Raw genomic sequence first — 22396 nt, 5'->3', positions numbered from 1 at the left:
AATCCGCCCCCCGGATAATCCGGCCCACGGAACAAAACAGTGAAATTATCCGGCCAAATGTCTGGCCCTATGCCAGAGAAGCTTTTCTTCCAGTCCTTAGCCAAAAACGGGGGGGCCGGATATTTCCAAAATATCCGGCCCGGATATTCCGGCCCTGGTACAATACCGGGACAATATCCGGGCAAATGTCCGGCCCCATCTTCATCAGCTTTTCCTCGAAGACTTAGCCAAAAACAGGGGGACGGATATTTCAACAATATCCGGCCCGGATTATCCGGCCTGGCCAACTTTTTCCGATTTCTTTTGACAGACGATCAAATCCAACACACATGAATAAATAACTATGTAATCCCTGTACCACTTAAACAAACATTAGTGTATCACATATATTGACATCAAACACACAAAACATAATGTGAGAGATGTTCTTTCAATCTCCCCCTTTTTGGTGTTTGATGACAATATACGGATTTGCAAGGGAATCACTATAGAGACAAGCATGATGGCAAAACATAGAGGCACTCCCCCTACATGTGTGCATATGAGTAATTTGCATTTGAATACAAATACACAACACATAGGAGTATGGTGCCTCAACACAAGAGATATCCAACATGAGCTCTAACAAAAGACATTGACACATATGAAGTTGAGATAGGATGCAAGAAATCATACCCATGTGTAGATATATAATGCGGAGATGTAGCATCACACATAATATAATATCCTTGATCTCAACAAATAGAAATCCGAAAACCATAACAATGTCTCACACCACATAGCACATAGTTTTGAACGGCACACAAACAAACCAAATAGTTCAAATAAGAGGGAACACAAGCAATATAAGAATGATAAACGCATATGCTTGTGCCCAAACCATGCAAATCCCCGAGAATCCTAATAGAACACTTCTCCCCCTTTGGCATCGAGACGCCAAAAAGGGGACAAGCGCGATGCTACACGTCCCATGGGAATCACTCGGAGGCATAATCATCATCGGACTCTTGCGCCTCTTCTTCTTCTTCTTCTTCTTCTTCATCAGTGTCAGGTGCATCCGGAGAACGACGAGAGGTGTTGGACCTTTGAAGGCAATCATCAAGATCACTCCAAGGAACAGTGCAAGAGTGCCATCCACCGTAACCCTGGTGAGCTGGAGGCTGAGGCGGGGGACCTTGATCACCACTGAGCTTGTGTAGAATAACCGCCTGAGTATGCTTAATCTCAGAACGCTCTCGGCTAGCTGCATAGTTCTCCTTATGGATCTCAATGTTCATGCACAGGATGTGACGCTGAAACCAACTAAGCCGGGTCACTTGCTTCCTCATAGCCGGGACATCAGGGAGACGAGCAGGAGCAAAACCACTAGAACGAGCAGCACCCATGAAAGTGTCAGGTGCAGGTACAGCTGAAGAGACTGGCTTAAGCTTGTAGGCCTTCTTGACATGGTGCTTCACAAGAGGATACCCACTCAAATCTTCATCAGTCACAGCCACAGAGTTGTTGATGAGAAGCTGAATGTAAGGTGCATAGGGTATGGTGGTCCGGGAGACCATGGCATCATGGATCTCATGGAAGATAAAGTCCATGATATCAAGAGTGAAGTCCCGATCCTCATTAGGCTCACGAGCACACTTATAGCTGAGGTGCATAAGGTCCACAAGGGCTCCCCGGAGAGCGTCATTGTTACCACCACTTGGGCAAATGGTTGCCCGAAAGAACCGGAGCAACTGACTGTATATGGAAAGCAGCCCCTTAGTAAAGCCAACTTTTCCCGCTGCAGTATAGAGATGCACAAGAGCATTCTTATCTGCAGTGTGGTCCATGAAGGCGACGACCCTCATCAACAGAACTCCAAGAATACCAAAGAATCGGCGCAGTGGCAATCGCGGTGAGTGGAGCCAGTCATCCATTCCATAGTGCGTTCCTCATCTTTCTTGATTGCCAAAGTGGCAAAGAATTGCTTCACCAAATCTGGGCTATAGTCACATTGAATCTTCATGATATCATGCAAGCCCAGCCTTCCAGCTACCCAGATTGCATCTTCAAAGTGATTGTTGACTGCCAGAATGTCCACATCGATAGCTTGCATGGGTCTCAGATTCTTCATGGGCTCATAGACATCCTTGTAGATGAACTCCTGCTCCATGCACCAGAATCTCCTGTCCTCTATCTCTTCATCCCTTGGAACATCTTCATACCAGTTCTTCAAGCGAATAGCGGAATAAGAGACTGGATCCATGGCCTTGTAGTTCTCCCTCACTTCCTTGTTCTTCCGCCTTGAAGTGACGGACTTGCGAGGTGCATTGGGTGTAAACTCGTCACTAGATCGATCATGCCTTGAGCGTCTCCGACCACCCCGAGAAGCACCACCTGTGAGAAGCAAAGGCGGGTAGCAAAGAGAAGGTAATGCTCATAAGTCATGTAAGATATAGTAATATACTCGAGAAACATGCTATAAGTCGGTACAAATCTAGACATGATAGATTGAAGCAAAAACTGCAGCGGCGATGAAGCTCCAGGCCGGATAATCCGGTGTCCCCTGGGGGCGGATAATCCGGCCTGCTCGGGGGGCGGATAATCCGGCCCTGCGAGATGTGTAGTTTTTCAATCAAAAATTTGTCTAAGACTAGATCGGCCTCATAGCATGCAAGAGGAGTACACTACACGTGATTTGGAACAACTAGACACCAATTCCACCAAGAAAATAGCACATATAAAACACAACATCTAGGGTTAGAGATTGTGAATCATACCCACATCCATTGTGGAAACCGCTTGGAGGAGAAGGTGGCTAGGGAGGAGATGCACCCGATCCACCCAAGAACTCCGAGAGGGGGCGGACGGAGCGTCTCCGGCGAGGAGGAGGAGATCCGGCGGTCTTGAGAGGAGAAAGAGGAGAGAGGCGCGTGGGGGGGGGGTGTGAACCGTTTGGCCCCCCGCGGCCTCGACCTCAACCCTTTCAAGATCTGCCCAGGCCGGATAATCCGGCCCTAGCTTAGGGCGGATAATCCGGCCGGGCCGGATTTTCCGGGGTCTCCTGGGGCCGGATTATCCGGGGTTCTGGAAAATTCCAGAATCGCCGTGAATCCGGCCCATCTTTCGTTGGTTATTTGCATGACCCATATGCGATGCAATAATGTATCACGTCACATATAAGGTGCAAATTTACCAATAAGATGGAGCAACCTAGATCATCCGACCGAAAAACCTCAAACTCCAAGTTTTTACCAAACATGACAAATGAGCAAGATGGAAGTGGCTTATAGGAGAGAGTAGGCTTAGGTTTTAGAAGATACAAACTGTTAATGGTACATGGTCACTCAAGTTTGCAAGATATGAGCAAATAAGGCCAAACTAGAGTGATTTCCCATAAGAACATGGAGATGTCAATAAAATCCAATGAAAATCCAAACAACTCCAACTCTTCACGAAGAAGAGTGTGGTGGCCTAGGCCACCATATATGAGTGTTATGGTATGGCACCGCGAAGATATATCTTGGGTCCAAACCAATACTCATCATTTAAGCTCACATATCAACATATGATATAACGAGAATGAAATCTTTAATGTTGGCATTATGGGGGGAGGGATAGCTCAATAATTTAAACCGCACTCCCCCTATTTCCATACCCACATCTAAACCAAATAAAGTTTTGAGACGAAGGTGTGTTTGCAAGATGGTCAAGCTATACTCCTTGAATCGATGATATTTAGCTCATTCCTCAAATAAGTGAACCTTGCTTCATCAAGACGCTTCGTGAATATATCGGCAAGTTGATCTTTGGTAGGAACATAGATGAGCTCAATATCACCACGGGCAACATGATCCCTAATGAAATGATTCCGGATCTCAATATGCTACGTTCTTGAGTGTTGCACCGGATTATAGGCAATCTTGATAGCACTTTCATTGTCACATAATAGAGGCACTTTGTCACAAATGACACCGTATTCCTTTAAAGTTTGCCTCATCCATAACAATTGAGTGCATCCACTTGCGGCGGCAACATATTCGGCTTCGGCGGTGGAGAGAGATATACAATTTTGCTTCTTAGATGACCAACACACCAAGGACCTACCAAGAAATTGGCAAGCCCCGGAGGTTGATTTCCTATCATCCTTGTCTCCCGCCCAATCCGCATCGGTGTACCCATTGAGAATAAAACTTGAGCCTTTGGGGTACCAAATACCATATCTTGGGGTATCAACCAAATATCGAAAGATTCTCTTGAGAGCTATCATGTGGCTCTCCTTAGGAGAAGCTTGATACCTTGCACACACACCAACACTCAACACTATGTCCGGTCTAGATGCACAAAGGTAAGGCAAGGATCCAATCATGGAGCGATATACCTTTTGATCCACCTCTTTACCATTGGGATCAAGTGCAAGATGACATTTGGTAACCATAGGAGTGGCAACACCTTTCATCTCGGTCATCTTGAACCTCTTGAGCATGTCTTGGAGATATTTTGCTTGGTTGATGAAGGTTCCTCCTCTCAATTGCTTGATCTCAAAACCAAGGAAGAACTTCATCTCTCCCATCATAGACATCTCAAACCTATCGATCATAAGCTTTGAGAATTCATCATTGAAAGCTTTGTTAGTAGAGCCAAAGATAATATCATCAACATATAATTGGCAAATGAAAAGCTCCCCATTGACCCTCTTAGTAAAAAGAGTGGGATCGATTAGCCCAACATCAAACCCACGGTCTACCAATAATTCCTTAAGGTGCTCATACCAAGCTCTAGGAGCTTGTTTGAGACCATAAAGAGCTTTATCGAGCTTGTAGACATGGTTAGGGAAGTTGAGATCCTCGAACCCCGGGGGTTGCTTAACATAAACCTCTTCATGAATAGGACCATTAAGAAATGCACTTTTCACATCCATTTGTTGTAACTTAAAGTTATGATGCGATGCATAAGCAAGAAGGATACGGATGGACTCAAGACGAGCCACGGGAGCATAGGTTTCTCCAAAGTCAATTCCCTCAACTTGAGAGAACCCTTGAGCCACTAATCTTGCCTTGTTCCTCACAACATTCCCAAACTCATCTTGCTTGTTCTTGAATATCCATTTAGTGCCAATAACATTGCGGCACCCCTTTGGCTTCTCTACTAAAGTCCACACTTTGTTACGCTTGAAGTTGTTGAGTTCTTCGTGCATAGCTTCCAACCAATCCGAATCTTCAAGGGCTTCAAATACTTTCTTGGGTTCCACTAAGGAGATATAAGCATGATGGTTGATAAAATTAGCCAATTGCCTTCTTGTGGAAACCTTTGCCCTTACATCACCACGAACCTTGTCGTGTGTGTGTTCAAGACGCTCAAGTTGCCTTTCTCTTCTTGCTAGACGACGGGCCTCGATCTCCTCCTTGGTTCTTCTTGGCCTTGGAGGTGTCACTTGATCAACTTGATCATTTGGGTCCCCGTCTTGACCTTCCACTTGAGCAACCACTATTTCTTGTGAGTGCTCAACATCATGTGCTTGATCTTGGACATCATTTGGTGCGGAGCAAATATCAAATGGATACTCGTCGGAACCATCATGAATTCTTGGTTGATCATGACCTTGATCTTGCACACTAGAGAGAGGGTGTTGTTCTTGTTCTTGGGTTGGTGCATCATTTGCTTCACTTGATGGGGTTTGTTGATGTTGAGAAGATGAGGGCTCCACCGTGGTAGAGCATAGTCCTTCCCGAGACGCCACACCGTGTCCCTCAATGGGGCGGAAAAATCCCACACCCATTCTTACTATGGCATCTTGAGGTATTTCATCACCTGCACAAACATCAACTTGCCCCATTTGGGAGCCATCATTTTCTTCGAACTTCACACTACAAGATTCAATGATAATCCCGGAGGATACATCAAAGATTCTATAAGTGTGAGATTCGGCACCGTAACCAACTAATATACCCTCCAAAGCTTTAGGAGCAAATTTAGACAAACGAACCCCTTTGATTTTGTAGAAACACTTACACCCGAACACCTTGAAGTATGAGATATTAGGCTTGTTCCCGGTGAGTATTTCATATGGAGTCTTGTTCAAGCCATTGCGGAGATAGAGCCGGTTGGAGGAGTGACAAGCGGTGGAGATGGCTTCGGCCCAAAAGTTATAGCGGGATTTATACTCCGCCATCATAGACCTTGCCATATCCATAAGAGTCCGGTTCTTCCTCTCCGCAACACCATTTTGTTGGGGGGTGTAAGCAGCGGAATATTGATGACGAATCCCCTCATCACTAAGAAAATCATTGAGTGTGTAGTTCTTGAACTCGGAGCCGTTGTCACTTCTTATTGCCATAATGAGGAGGTTGTGTTGGCGTTGCACCTCGGTAGCAAAGTCAATGAATATTTGTTGAGTCTCATCTTTCGTCTTGAGAAAGTAGACCCAAGTGTATCTTGAGTAGTCATCGACAATCACCAAGCAATGTTTCTTCGCACCAAGACTTGCATGAGTAACGGGACCAAAGAGATCCACATGAAGGAGCTCCAAGATCCTCTTGGAAGAGATGATGGTCTTGCTTGGATGCGTAGAGTCATGCATTTTGCCTTCAACACAAGCCCTACAAACACGATCTTTGGCAAAAGACACATTTTCCATTAGTCCCACAATATGGTTCCCCTTGTGAAGACTTTGCAAAGTTCTCATGTTGACATGGGCTAGGCGGCGATGCCACAACCAACCCACGTCCGCCTTTCCGAATAGGCACATCGCACTTGACGTGGTGGTCCCCGAAAAGTCCACCACATACAAGTTGTGTTCGCGATACCCAACGAATGCGACTTTTAGAGTCTTGCTCCACAAGAGGACCACAATATCATTATCAATAAAGACGGCGAAACCCATCTTGCCAAGGGCGGAAACGGAAAGCAAATTGTAACCAAGGGTTTTGACAAGCATGACATCCACAAGAGTAATGTTGTGTGCAACCACAACCTTGCCAAAACCCAATACCTCGGATGTAGAATTATCGCCAAAGGAGACGGTGATATCATTTATGTTAGGCCTCAACTCCTTGACGAGGTTCTTGCCGCCGGTCATATGACTTGTACATCCACTATCAAGTACCCATTTTGAACCTCCCAAGGCATAGTCCTACATGAGATCAATTCTTGGATTTAGGTACCCATTTTTCAATGGGTCCTCTTTTGTTAGCAACAAGGGTCTTTGGAACCCAAATAGACCAAGCAACATAACCATCATATGGACCAACATATTTAGCATAAACATCACCATAATAATCTTTAAAGAGAACATAGTGAGGGTTATCTATTCCCGCACCATCATCATTAATGGTGTTGCCCTTTCGGGGTTCACCATTAGCTTTCTCATGTGCGGGCTTGGTCTTTTTCTTGTTTGCCTTTTTAGCCTTGGTATTAAAACCAAGTCCCTCCTTCCCATTGTTTGACCTTTGCTTACTCAAAAGATCATCCAAGGAAAGTTTACTTTGGGGAGAGGAGGTCCTAGCAAGTTCATCTTTCAACCTAGCATTTTCCTCAATTATATTTGCATGATCACATGAAGGGGTAGAGGTACTAGGTATGTCATATGAAGCAAGCCTAATTTGAAGTTGCTCATAAGACTCGGAGAGGAGAGAGTATTCACTCTTCAAGGCTTTGTGAGCCTTGTCTAGTTCATCTAGATCCTTCACAAGTTTCTCATGATCAACACCAAATTTGGCCTTTTCCTTTATAAGCACTTTAGTCTTAGCTCTAGCAAGATCTCTAGCTTTAGTGAGCTTGTTAATTTTATCTTGAGGCTCTTCAAGAGTCTCTAGCCTCTCCTCAAGAGAAGCTATAGTTTCTTGACTTTCCTCAAGAGCATTTTTAAGGGCATGGATTTCAAGAGAGTCTTCTCTCTCTATTTGACCCTTTTTCTCAAGCATATCACTTTGTTGAGCTATACGAACCATGATGCTTGAAACATGCTTCTTAGTGTTACCTTGTAGGTTACTAATGAACTCATCAAACTCTAGCATCTCTTGTTTCACTTTTAGACTAGCGGGGTCAACCCCTAGATCATTAGCAATGTTAGGCATAGAGGGGTTAGGAGATGATACCTCGGAAGATTTAGCCATAAGGCAACTTTCTTCCTCCACATGAATGACCTCATTGGGGGATTCACTTGGTGATGAAGAGTTAGTGGAGAGGGAGGCAAGAGCGACCAATCCATTAGAGGTTGCATCTTCTTCATCATCAACATCATCATCTCCGGAGGTATACTCTTCTTGAGTTGATAGCACAATAGGTGTGTCCAAGGAGGACCTTGCCATGAAGCAATGTGCATTCTTGATATGAGGGTTCTCATTGGGAGATTCAAAGAGAGATGAAGAGGGTGTGTTGGTGGTGACGATGGCGGCCAATTCCTTTGAGCTTTCTTCATCTTCATCACCACTAGAACTTTCAACTTCATCGGAAGAATATTCTTCCCTTGTTACTAGCACAACTCTTGAGGGCCTCTTGCCCTTCTTGGTCTTGTTGTTGTAGAACTTCTTGTTGAGGGGCTTTGAATATTTGCCCTTTGAGTCTTTGCTCTTGTCCTTGGGAATGAGCCTCCCATTATGAAGCTCTCTATTCTCATAGGGGCATTCGGCAATGAAGTGGCGCTTGTCATCACAATTGTAGCATGATCTTGTCTTTGGACCAAAGCTAGTGAACCCACTTTTGTTGTTCCTCTTGATGTTGTCTTCCTTGGCCTTGGAGGGATCAACCCAAAAGGATTTTGCATGGAAGGCCATGTGATCATGGTAGTGGCATTGCAAATCTTCCGGATAGGTCATACTCCAAGATGCCCTGTAAGATTCTTGAGGAATCACTTCTTCAACGGAGTTGACCACCAAGGCAAGGTTGGAACCTTTTGCCATCCCAAGAGCACGATTGCGAGAATCATGAGAGGTTTCCTCAAGCACCTTGAGAGCTTGCATCTCGTGCACGACTTGTTGAGAGGTGAGAGAGGAATAGCATTCCCTTCCCACAAGAGTCTTGACATCAATGGGTACAAATGGCATCATGCATTCAATGTACTTCTCCTTGATCCAAGAGTCATTGATGTGGGTGGCACCAATAAGCCGGAAGGCATCGGCAACGGTGAGAAGTCTTCCATACATGTCTTCATGATCTTCATCCGGTAGCCTCATGAACCCTTCAGCTTTATTCTTGAGAGCATTATACTTGTTCCTCCTTGTGCTCTCACTTCCAATGCAACTAGCGGTCAAACCATCCCAAGCTTCCTTGGCGGTGGTGTAGTTCCGGACACGATGCAATTCCTTTGTCCCCACACTAGTTTGAATCATGTGCAAGACGGTGTTGTTGAGTTGACTATCAACCGCTTCTCTTCTAGTCAAATTGTCGGGGTTGTATGGCTTGAAGCCCTCCAAGATGATTCTCCATAATTCATTGGAGGCACTACAAACATGAGAGCGGAACTCAAATTGCCAAGTATCGAAATTTTCAATAGAAAACTTAGGTGGGTCGCCCCAAATGTTCAAATGGGGATGGGGAACCGGTATATCGGGTGATTGGAAAGGTGGAGGTACTCGATTGTAGCTCTCACTCCCATTAGTTCCCTTAGGAGATGCAATGGGAGAATTGATAGTGTTTAAGTTATCACCTTCCATGGGTTTGGTAGATGAGGGTAAGTCCGAAGCCTCTCCCTCATCTAACGCACCCGTGTCTTTTACCTCTACACTAGGAGCCTTGGGAAGGGCCGGAGCCAAAAGCTCGGCAATCATCTTTTTCATGCTTTCCATTTGGGCTTCCACGGAGGACTTCAACGAATTGAAGTCTTCCACGGAGACCATCTTGGCGGCCCCTTCCGAGGACTCCTCGTCCGGCATACTCTTAGGCGGTTAAGCCCGAAATAAGAGCCGAGGCTCTGATACCAATTGAAAGGATCGTATGCCGCACCTAGAGGGGGGGTGAATAGGTGCTAACCAATTTTTAGTTCTTTTTCAATTTAGGCTTGACACAAAAGGTAAATTCTCTAGATATGCAACTAAGTGAATTTACCTATATGACAAGGCTAACAACTAAGCAAGATATATCTAAGCAATATAGAGATAGAATAGGATAGAGGTAACCGAGAGTGGAGCACGCGATGACACGGAGATGATTCCCGTAGTTCCCTTCCTTTGCAAGAAGGTACGTCTACGTTTGGAGGAGTGTGGTTGCTACGAAAGCCAAACCAACAGCCACGAAGGCTTCACTCAGATCTCCGGTGAGCAACGCCACGAAGGCCTAGCCCACTTCCACTAAGGGATTTCCTCGAGGCGGAAACCGGGCCTTTACAAGGTTCTTGGGGCACACATCCACAACCAAATTGGAGGCTCCCAAATCTGTTACAACACAACAATCAACAACAATACATCAACACAAATCAACTAGGGAACCAAATAGGAACACTAGCATGAGATCCCTCAAACAAGAGAGGGGGAAATGAAGAACGCTTCGGTGAGGATGTAGATCGGTGTCTTCTCCTTCGAATCCCCAAAGATCAAGAGATTTGGTTGGGGGAGGAAGGAGATCTTGCAAATCTTGAGTTTCTTGAGGTGGCTCTAATGGAGGTGGCTTGGCAGATTTCTTGTGTAATGATTGAGCAAGCAACCAAGGTAGAAGAAGGGGGGGTATTTATACCTCCCCTCAAAATTGAGCCGTTGCAGCTTCCGGGGGGCCGGATATTCCGGCCTAAGTAAGGGCCAGATAATCCGCCCCCCCGGATAATCCGGCCCACGGAACAAAACAGTGAAATTATCCGGCCAAATGTCTGGCCCTATGCCAGAGAAGCTTTTCTTCCAGTCCTTAGCCAAAAACGGGGGGGCCGGATATTTCCAAAATATCCGGCCCGGATATTCCGGCCCTGTACAATACCGGGACATTATCCGGCAAATGTCCGGCCCCCATCTTTGTTGCTTTTCCTCGAAGACTTAGCCAAAAACAGGGGGCCGGATATTTCAACAATATCCGGCCCGGATTATCCGGCCTGGCCAACTTTTTCTGATTTCTTTTGACAGACGATCAAATCCAACACACATGAATAAATAACTATGTAATCCCTGTACCACTTAAACAAACATTAGTGTATCACATATATTGACATCAAACACACAAAACATAATGTGAGAGATGTTCTTTCAGCAACAAATCCACATTGGTTGCAATAAGGCATTGAAAAATGTGTTGCAACATATGAAACATGAGAAATGCAACATATGTGACAAACGCAAACAACAGCGAGGAAATACATCTGCAACATGAGAAAAAAACCATTTAAGCATACACCTAGAATATTTGCAACACGTCAACAAACGGCATACACGTTTGCAGCATGTCAAAATAGCCTTTGCAGTACAAGAAATTCCCAAATAAATCGCTAACCTCTACCATTAGCAATTGAGGCGCTAGCCTTCGCCTTTTTGCGCTTGTTGCCATGGATTTAGCTCGGTGTAATTGCAAGGTTGGCGGATCGGGTGTGCCCACACTAGTTCCCTCGTACCTACATCCATCCTTGAGGTGTTGTCATGGATATAAACTCATAAGAAAAATAGCGGTAGCATTCCATGGTCATCCACCATGTGCATCCTCAACCCTAGTGTTTCTAACCTTCGCTGAAAAATGGATGGGACATCGACAGTCGCTGGAGTTTATTTGGGAGAGATAAGGTAGTGTTAGGTGCAGGAGCACAACCTATGGAGATTGGAAAGGAAACTAGATGGAGATGGAGAGGCATCGTGAGGACAAGACAGAGCATCACATCATGGACCACGTACGAGAATCCATTTTCAGCATAACAAGTCTTGATATTTCCCCTCGTCGTCATCTCATGGTATCAAATCATTCTACTCACTTTTGCCTTCAATGTTGTATTAAGGTACGACACAGTTTGGCACATTGTGGTGATTATTCAAATGTTTCTATGGGATGACCATTGTTCCGATATCATTTACGGATATGATTGCTAGCACACTTTTCCGAGCACCTTGGTTAATACTTAACATGAGTATTTCCCGTAGAAACAAAAATATAAACACATTATCCTGCTCCACACAAGGACCTCCTATGGAGCGCACACACAAATACACACCCTTGCAAACACTTCCTCTCTTATATATCTTCATCCTCTTACTCTACCTCGAAAACATGGTTCTCTTCCTTCAATACTCCATGTGAGTTTTCTTCTCTGATGTCGGTTCTTCCCCTCATCCACCATGAATTGGATATCGCGGCCTCAAACCCACGTACATCAGAGTGGGAGCCTGAGCTGGAGGCTAAAATAGTTCAAGTCATCCAACTAGCGAAAAAGGTGCTTTGCCAGATCTAACGATGGATATACACATGTGATGTGCTTGAGTGTATGCTTCGAACGTTGATCTCATGATGCAGACATATTTTTGTTCATGTTGAATACATTGGCCTCTATGCTGCACTCATTTTCCTGCTGGCTTAGTGCGACAAAAAAGGGCATGTTGCATGCATATGAATAAGTATATGTTTGAATTTGTGTAACACTTTTGCACGTTCAAAAAATATTGTTGCCATGTTGCTTAGGACAAACAATAACACATAAAATATAGGAATTTGTGTAGATTGCAAATTCCACTTTTTATCCTGTAAGTATGCATTTTTGACACATATTACCCCATTTAGTGGAACTTCTACCGAAATATCTCAATTAGGAGACCTTAAACATGGTTTTATCCTACTTTAGCATTTTTCTTGTTTGGTTAGATAGGAGTGGCATGTTACGTACATGTGGCATGACAAGATGTGTAAAGATCGAAGGCCGGCAGCGACGATCATGTTCATATTTATCATCTCAATTTGTTCCACTCCTTATCATCATTCTGTCGCTGCATCACTTCACACCTTTCTCAAAGAACACACATCAAAAGTTGAGGTTTGGAAGCTTCTTAGGAGGGTATCATAGATGAATTTTCACTAAATAGGGTAACATGTGTCACAAATAACAACTATGAGGTAAAAAGTAGAATTCATTCTTAAAAATTCGGATCAAACGACACAGGAGATGGACATTTTTTCCACTCACATTTGTAGGTTTTTTTTAGCTTAGCTGACATTTGTAGATTGTCCACTCAAATTGCCCGGGTTAGGCGGGGGTTGGCCGAGGTCCAATACCCGTCAAATTTACCGACGTAGTTTCGTTCCAGTACACCTGGGCATTTCTTGGGCCGGGCTAGGTGTCAGGCCAGGCCCGAACCTAAATTTCAGGGCCCGGCCCAGCCCGGCCTTCGGGCTTATAAACCAAACCCGAACGGAAAGCCTGGCCCAGCCCGGTCTAAGCCTAAATCTTGTTTTCTGCAAGCCCAAGCCTGGCCCGACATTTGGGCTCCAATATCAGATCCGACATGCAAGCCCGATTCGGCCTAGGATTTTTGGGACGGGCCGGGTCGGGTCGGGCCGTCCGGGCCGGGCTGCCCATGCCCAGCTGTACCTTCCAGGCCCAACAAATTTCGGGCTTCAGTTAGGCCCGGTGGGTATTCTTTCCCGGTGCACCCCATGGAAACCCACTCTTTTGCAGGGGCCCATAGAAATATCGAGCTCAGCAGGGTGGAGGCGATCCGGCGTGGAATGGGGAGAGGAAATACGAGGGCGACGCCGCGGCGGGCGAGGAAAACGGAGGCTACGCGGGCAGGCGGTGCAGCGGGGCGGAGAGAGGCTACCGGTGCGGCGGAGTAGAAGGCGACATCAGCAGCGAAGACGGCTCGACGGCCACCTCTGCTCTCGCCGGTAAAGCTCGTCTCCTCCTCTTCCTCTTGTGGATTTGGGGGGTTATAGTGGTTCCAATTTGGGGCTCCGGTTTTCTTTTCGTTTTCCTGTCCCTGTTCTTAAATAATTATGCCAGTGATGATGTATCCGTGGAAGTATAGCTGTTGACCCTGTTGTGCTAGCCCTTGCAATTGTTTCTTCTTTACTGATCAAGGAGAACGTCAAAGCTTCTGCCCTTTAGTTTCATGCTTGAAATAGTATTTTAATCTCTCTATGAATGCTCAATTTGTATCAATCTGGTAAAGGAAAGATCAACCCAATCGGCACATGAGTTCAGGAGCACTACACAATGCTACCATCTCCTGATAGTAACTAGTATCCTGAAGTTTGGAAAAATGATCCTCTTCTCGAATAAAAACAGAAGCAAGTACATATCTTATCATGTCACTTACAATGTTCAATTGGCGTGACTATTGTATTTAATTGTGTCGGGAAAAATAGGAGAAATAATTTGTAAGGAAGGATATGGGTTAGTTCAGATTCGTGACCAGACATGTTAGTTATGAAATAATTAACATTCAGATAATTATTTACCGGTTGTTAAAAATTGTAGGAGTAGCTTGGTCAATGGCTCCAAGAGTTTCCCCCAGATACAACTTGAACGTGAAGAAGGCAGCTGAAAGCAAAAACATATCTCCTAAAGTTGGCTCGTCAAAAGAGGCTAACAATCTAGGTAACTGGTTTTTTTGTTGAACTCATTGTTCTATTTGTTTCATAGTTGTAGTATTACCTTTTGCATCTCTTAGATAGTTCTTATTTTATTTCGTTACATCTCCATTCTGCTATAACCATTATGTGACCTTGTCTTATATAGAAAACGAAAGAGCCGCTTGGAACTCGCACTTAGAGAAGTCTCTTGTTGATCTGCTACATGAACACAACAACGCTCGCTACAGGGGTCAGATTGGATGGTCTTCTGAAGCTTGGAGCAAAATTCTCAAGGAGTTTCATGAAAAAAATACGTATGTGTCTTACACAAAGAGCCAAATCAAAGAAAAAGAGAAGGAGCTGAAAAGACAATATAAAATGCTCAAAGATGCAAGGATGCAAAGTGGAGTAGGATGGAATGATACAAGGTCTATGCTTGAAGCAGAAGATGCTCTTTGGGACAACCTAGTCATTTCATTCCCAAAAATCAAGAAGTTCAAAACTAAGTCCTTCCCTCTGTTTGATGCATTGGGAGAGTTGTACGATGGGCAAATAGCTGAACGAACCTACAATGTCAATTCTACCCAGCCACCACAACATCGAGATCTTACACAAGTTGATAATAGAGATGAGCTCAGTCACAGCGAGGGTACATTTCCAGGCTTTGAAGAGAGTTGGGCTTACAATGTACAAGAAGATGCAAATTTAAAAGACCACATTACTATCGATGATGAAGATGAAAGTGTGGCAAGGACTTTGCAGAGGATAAATAAGAGAGCTCCTACTACAGCAAGGAACAAGAAAGAGAAAGAGGGTAAGAAGCCAAAGAAGCAGAGTTCCAATGACATTGCAGGAAGTATGGAGAGATACATTTTTATGAGGGAAAAACAAATTGAGATAGAATCTGCTCAGTTGGCTAGTAAAAATAAGGTTGCTCAAGCTGGAGATTACTCGATCAAGAGATGCATCTCTGAAATGATGACAATGGCATTGTCAACCGATGAGAAGGTCACAGCAGCTGATGTATTCAAGGATCCAGATAACAGAGAAATCTTCTTGAGCTCAAAAGAAGATGACCCCCGAGTGGCTCTGCTTTGGTTAAGGAAGGCAGTGGCCAAGCTGTCACAAGTGGTGTGAAGGTACGTCTTCTATTTGCTGAGGCACGCATCATATATTGTTATTATTTCCGTATAGTTCTCAGGATGGTTGTTTATACTGTCATTTGAAAAATGTACTAGTTCCTTGGATTTTGATGTGAAAACTTAATATATATGTGTAATATCTGGTGCTTAATTCTTCGTCTAGATCTGATTAATATTGTCAGTACTATATCTCTGCATGCGCTAGTTCATTCATTGTAGTATCAATTACTTCTTAATCTGAGTGTTGCATTAGAGGGTAGTTGTAGCGAGAGCTAGCCTCTTGAATTTATCTATGTTGCTAATTAGGTAGATATAAATTGGACATGAGCTTATAATTTGCACATTAGGTAGTGATAGTTAGCTAATGAAGTTATCTAATTCTCACATGATATTTTTTAAGTTTTTCTGCCAATGGCAGCAAGCAGCTGATCCTAGCTATTTTTGTTCATATTGATTAAGCAGATTGGCTGTACAGTGGTTTACAAGTATGGTTTATGGTTATATTTTTCCTGCTTTTTTCTGTCCTGGTAATGACATGTCGATATTTAGTGTTCAAACACTGATTAAATTCAAAACATGGTTAGATGCAAATTACCAGAAACCAATACTAGTTGTCCATGAAGAGAGGACTCATGCGAAATTCAATTATTGGAGACCATTGGTTTAATGAAATTGGCTGACTCTTCTTTTTTGCCGTTCAGGTTAAGATGGTGCAAGGAGGCTCTAGATGGAACACTTGTCATGTGTTTGTCGTCAAGAACTTCTAAGTTGTTGTTGAGATCCTAGGGCTTCCGTAGATGAGCTTTGTTTTACTTGTTGTCTGGAATTGTTGACTAGGGATGCGGACCGGCGCCTGGATCCAGCCTGCTTCGTAGTCGAAATGTTAGGCTAGTTGTAGTATCTTTTGGCAACTTAGTCTAGTTTGAATTAACCCCTGTTTATGCAGGCTTGTGCGGGGCGTCCACTTGCAACCCGAGTAGCAGCTATATTTTGCCCAAAAGACTCCATGTTACTTTGTGCGGAAACTATGCAATCCTTGTAATTTATTCTGCTAATAACAGGCTGTTAAACGTAACTGCGATGCAAGACATTCCTAATCCTAATATTATTATAGTGCCATTTATTTTTTTGGGTCATATTATTGTAATTTATTCCTAATATTCTGGTAATTTCAGGTCGTATTTTCCTTGTGATTATCGTCCAGTCGATGTTTTTTTGTCAAATGTACTCTTCTAGCCTTGTACGGTTATATCCAAACCCCACTTTTTTTGAGAATCTATCACTGCGATTTATATTAACCCACAAAGTCCAAGTTCAACTGGAATACAATTAAAGCCGGTGCTACACCGTGGCCAACATTACAACTCTTATTTCACAGCTTGATTTTGCTAACAAGTGTAAAGCTTCATTCGCAGTACGTATGGAGATGCTAGGAGCAAAGGGGACCAATAACAGAACGAGCCCTTTTGCCCTGCCCATGTGAGCGTTCGTGCACATGGCAGATCAAATGTGGTGACGCCTGTTCGTGTGTCACTGTGTGTGCCTCACACTGCGCGTGCGCCTGTACGTCGCAGAATCTAAACCTTAAATTTGGGGCGTGTTGGACTCTCGGTCTCCTTTGTGTACGGCTAAGGATTTAGCATGAGAGTGGGATTTCTTTTGAACACTTGGATTCACAACAAATACTGTACTCATGATTGTGCAATCAGAGGCCAGGATCTAACTGCTAACTAAAGACTAACTGGCGATGGCTAGTGTAGCGTGAACGTCAACCGAGGCAAAAACTGACGAATTCCATCTGAGGCTACAATTTCTCATTACATATGACTTAGTGTGAGCCAGCAACGCAACTTTTGCTGCAAAAGAAGCTACCATCGCCAACAAATGGTGCAGTGCATTATTTATTCCAGCAGATACAGAAAAGGAACTAACATAGGCTTGCTAGTGAGCAGGCACAAAATCAGCAGAGTAATCCTCACATAGTTCCACCTAACGGGAAACTACGACCAAAAAAAAAAAAAAAACTGTCCTTCCCAGAGACAGAGCACGTCCAAGGTGGGAACCGAGAAATGCTGCAAGAAAGCATCCTTATTTCGCTTGAGGATGCGAGGCGATGAAGTCGACCGCCGTCTTGATGGAATCGATCTTCTCCGCCTCATTGTCAGGGATCTCCAAGCAGAATTCCTCCTCAAAGGCCATGACGATCTCGACCGTGTCCAGGCTGTCCAGCCCGAGGTCCTTCTGAAAATGAGCATTAGGAGTCACCTGCAAAGGTTTCGCAGGAACATGAGAGCGGATTAATGGCAGTTTAAAGCATCTGCATAGTACGAATTAATCTTCTCTTAACAAACATCACAGAAAATTAGAAACACCACTTCATACTAGTCAGGTTCGGTTTATAGAGAACTAATACAAATGTTCGAAACACCACTTCATACTAGTCAGGTTCGGTTTATAGAGAACTAATGCAAATGCAGATGGGCAATAAAAGTACCACTGTTTACCAAAACAACAATTAAACACAAAATGCCTGGAAAAGTGGACCAGAAAATGTCAGCGTGCAGGCAGACTACCACGCCAATCTCTACCTTAGAATTCTTGACAGTAAGAAAAACCCGTAATTGTTTCTCAGTCCAGCAAAAGCAATTTGTAGGCAACCACAGAGTTTCCAGTATTCACAAAATACTAGCTCTGCATCCAATGGCCAAACTTGGCACATTTTTGAGCTACCTGTCGAGTGTAGTCATGTTTAGGACCCAAAGCAATGGTTTGAAACGACCCTATCAACAGTGCAGTCATGATTAGTTAAACTACAACACTAAGCTTGACGAAACTGCTTATATGAACTTAGTTAGCATGCTTGACATGCTCAAGCTTAGCTCAAAGGAATGCAGCAAGGCTGAAGGTAAACAGAAAAGATATCAGTATGCCATGCTGTTATTTTGGGGTGAACTTAGCATTATTGAGTAATGACTTTATCTGTGCCCGCTAGCACTGACATCATTTCCACATATTTCATATACTAGAGTTTTTGTGCAATTCACACCAAAAATTCATGCTCAAATACTTCACAGAGACACTTCATACGGCAATGAATAGTAAGGATGTTTACAGAGCAAATAAACAGAAAGCTGCAAATAAGATGGATCCACTGACATAAGACACCAAATAATTTTTCCAACATATCTGCATGGCACACATAGTCCTAATTTCAAATATGCATACATACACAACAAATCAGGTCCTAGGAATACATATTTGGCTCATCGATACTGGTCTATTACTTATCACGGGGTAAATCAACATTTTTTCCACTTCACAGTCATGATATATGTATAGATAAGAGAAACGAAGAAACAGTATTAAATTAATAGTATGAAACTAGAGGAGACAACAGAAAACAAATATCCCCTAATGGTAACTAACAAGCAAGAACAGAATGCAGTGAAATTGATACTGAAGGCATCCAACAGTCAATAGATCTCCACAAGTCGATGTGGAACTAGATCGTTGCAGGGGCGGCCAGTGTCCAGTTTGGACAAATCAGCCACTAATCAGAGGTCTCCGTATGTATTTTCTTAACTATACTGTGTAATGGTCAATAAATACTGTAGCAAAAACGCCACAGTTCCCTCTGCCCCTTCTCTTCGAACCTCCAAAAAAATGGGCGATTTGTAAAAGCTACGCCTTGTACTGCGCAAAACTCCGAAAAACCACCTACTTTATGGCCAATTCTTGCTGGGAGATCCAGTTCACGAAGCAAACATACCGCGATTGGAGCCAAAAACCCTAAATACATGCCTAAACGGTAGGAGATCCATACCCATGTATCCATCTACCAAACGTACGGGCCACACGAGCGCACTGTTTCGCGGTTACCTTGGAGGGCTCGATCTTCTGGAAGTTCTTGATGACGGAGACAACGCGGTCGGCGACCTCGCCCTTGTCGAGGAACGACCCCTTCTCCACCTCCGTGGTCGAAGACAGGAGCCTGGCAACAGGGACGCTTCCCGCTGCCGCCACCGCCGCTGCAGTCGCCGGGCGCGCCACCGGCACGCGGAGGTGATTCAGGAGGGCTCTCCTCGCCGCCGCCATCGCCATTTCCTCTCCTCTCGGTTGGTACAGGGCCTGCAGCGAGTGGGTAGGAGAAGGGCAACGTAGGCAACCTGCGGTGGTCCGGGCTGGTACAAATCGTGATCAATCGAAAACGTCTGGGCCCATCCCGACTAAACCCGGCCTTACAGAGTCGCTCGTGGGCTCGATGTGACATTATCCACTTCATCATTCATATACAACACCTAAGAAACAAAAAAAAAAAAAATTCTACTCCCTCCAGTCCATGATAAGTGTGGATTGGAGGGAGTAAAAAATACCCTAAAGAATGTAAAAAACAAAAAGATCCCATCTTAGATATTATGCAATAATAAAAAAATAACTGGACGAGTAGGGTTTTTCAAACTCTCTGGCGATCGTATTTGAGTTGGCATTTTTTATTTACTTTGTTTTTTCTTCCATTTTAATGCCGATGATTAAAATGGTTGGTCACTACACTCTGGGGCGGTGCAAGTGAGCCTGGTGTGATAGCACAAACATTAATCTCTTGTACATCCTACCTGGCCTCATTTACACCATCCCTGAATGTTAATATTTGTTTCGACCAACAAAGTATGCGACATGCTATTTAGTTGATACTATTTGGTTCGTATTTGAGTTGGCATTCTTCGTTCACTTTGGTCTTTCTTCCATTTTAGTGCCGATGATTAAAATGTTTAGTCACTACACTCGGAAGGTGGTTGAAGTGAGCCTGGTGTGATGGCATAAATATCAATCTCTTGTGCATCCTACTTGGCCTCGTTTACACCGTCCCTGAATGTTAATATTAGTTTCGACCAACAAAGTATGTAGTTGATACTATTTGGTTCGTATTTGAGTTGGCATTCTTCGTTCACTTTGGTCTTTCTTCCATTTTAGCGCCGATGATTAAAATGTTTGGTCATTACACTCGGAAGGTGGTTGAAGTGAGCCTGGTGGGATGGCATAAATATCAATCTCTTGTGCATCCTACCTGGCATCACTTACACCGTCCCTGAATACTAATATTTGTTTCGACCAACAAAGTATGTAGTTGATACTATTTGGTTCGTATTTGAGTTGGCATTCTTCGTTCACTTTGGTCTTTCTTCCATTTTAGCGCCGATGATTAAAATGTTTGGTCACTACACTCGGAAGGTGGTTGAAGTGAGCCTGGTGGGATGGCATAAATATCAATCTCTTGTGCATCCTACCTGGCATCACTTACACCGTCCCTGAATACTAATATTTGTTTCGACCAACAAAGTATGTAATTGATACTATTTGGTTCGTATTTGAGTTGGCATTCTTCGTTCACTTTGGTCTTTCTTCCATTTTAGCGCCGATGATAAAATTGTTTGGTCACTACACTCGGAAGGTGGTTGAAGTGAGCCTGGTGGGATGGCATAAATATCAATCTCTTGTGCATCCTACCTGGCATCACTTACACCATCCCTGAATACTAATATTTGTTTCGACCAACAAAGTATGAGGCATGCTATCTAGTTGATACTACTTGGCTCGTATTTGAGTTGGGATTCTTTGCTACTTTGGTATTTCTTCCATTTTTGTCACAACACTCGAGGGTGGTGTAAGCGAGCCTGGCGGGAGAGAAGAGGGAGCGGAGGAGGAACCGAATGAAGACCACTTTCATCACGATGATGCTCGTAGTGACTCTCGTCTATTTGTAACTAGAGATGATGAACTTTGTATCAATTAAAACTTGTGTAGAAATTTGACACTTGGCACTATATATATCTCGGGCTGCAAGTAATGTGATGATATAGTAATGTGTATGTGTAATTGTTGTTTATATTATACTTGTATAATTTATGTATAAAATCTGTATTTCTACAGCAGGCAGTACACAAATCGTATATACATGTAACTAATTATGTGGCGTGTCTATAAAAAATTCTGTGGTGCACCTATTTCTGTGGCGCATCACATACTCATGTATCACTAAACATAGTTTCTGTGGCGTGGGCTGGTGCGCCACAGAATTACCATTTTAGTGGCGTGAATTCTGTGGCGCACTGCTCATGCCCCACAAAATACTATTTTTGGTGCGCTATGCACTGAAGAGCCTTTCCCTATTAGTGTGTGTGCCACAAAGATTCATGAACCTGCATTTTCTCCCCTTCCCTACCGTGAGTAGGAGAGCCCACTTCAACGAACTCATTGGTGAGCAGACAGTGGAGCTGTAGGACGGAGATGACGAACAATTCCTCCTACAACATCGTCAGTGTCGGTGGAGATCTCCCAACATGGTAGCATTGTCCCCTGGAACTGGCCGTGTGGCTCTACGTGGCATACACTCCCTCTTTGGGATGCATCAATGGTGGGACAAGCCTCTCCATCACCGCCCGACCATTTCAGGCTTGATCTACCTTGATAGCTGCTGTTCGGGATAGGTCCTCCATATGCATTTAAGTTTGTAATCCGCCGTGGCCCTAGAGCCCGAAAGCAACATGGACACGACACCGAATGACCTGGACCGCATCAGTAGAAAAGGGTGGCTAATCACGGTCCTACCTCGTGGGATCGCCTCCTCCACGACTTCTGACACTAGCCACCGACATGTCGTTATCCCCCCACTCCTACCTGGCCGCTGCGACGCTTCCCATTGTTCTTGCTACTCAGGTAGAGTCGCAGGGCCTTCGCAGGCGCCCTTGGCCGCTCAGCTAGAGGACCATGCTAGGCCAGCATGGCAAACAACAGAAGGCTAGTAGTAGAAGGTA

General features: G+C 44.1%; 2 protein-coding genes across 2 annotated transcripts; one reads left to right on the top strand and one right to left on the bottom strand.

Annotated features, from left to right (window-relative positions):
- Window positions 1–13536: 13536 nt before the first annotated feature.
- On the top strand, window positions 13537–16774 carry LOC127316480 (uncharacterized). Its single transcript, XM_051346885.2, has 4 exons — window positions 13537–13755; window positions 14348–14467; window positions 14609–15581; window positions 16286–16774. Exons 2-3 carry the CDS (start codon window positions 14362–14364, stop codon window positions 15577–15579), a joined length of 1077 nt encoding a protein of 358 aa, XP_051202845.1. The 5' UTR covers window positions 13537–13755; window positions 14348–14361; the 3' UTR covers window positions 15580–15581; window positions 16286–16774.
- Window positions 16775–17383: 609 nt separating this feature from the next.
- Window positions 17384–19757, bottom strand: LOC127316479 (acyl carrier protein 2, mitochondrial). Its single transcript, XM_051346883.2, has 2 exons — window positions 19464–19757; window positions 17384–17849 (listed from the first exon to the last, which is right to left on the bottom strand). Exons 1-2 carry the CDS (start codon window positions 19683–19685, stop codon window positions 17673–17675), a joined length of 399 nt encoding a protein of 132 aa, XP_051202843.1. The 5' UTR covers window positions 19686–19757; the 3' UTR covers window positions 17384–17672.
- Window positions 19758–22396: the final 2639 nt, after the last annotated feature.

Source organism: Lolium perenne, chromosome 1 (genome assembly GCF_019359855.2).
Source record: "Lolium perenne isolate Kyuss_39 chromosome 1, Kyuss_2.0, whole genome shotgun sequence".
NCBI lineage: Eukaryota > Viridiplantae > Streptophyta > Magnoliopsida > Poales > Poaceae > Lolium > Lolium perenne.
The sequence above is the reverse complement of the archived record's forward strand: the minus strand, read 5'-3'. Positions and strand labels throughout refer to the sequence as shown.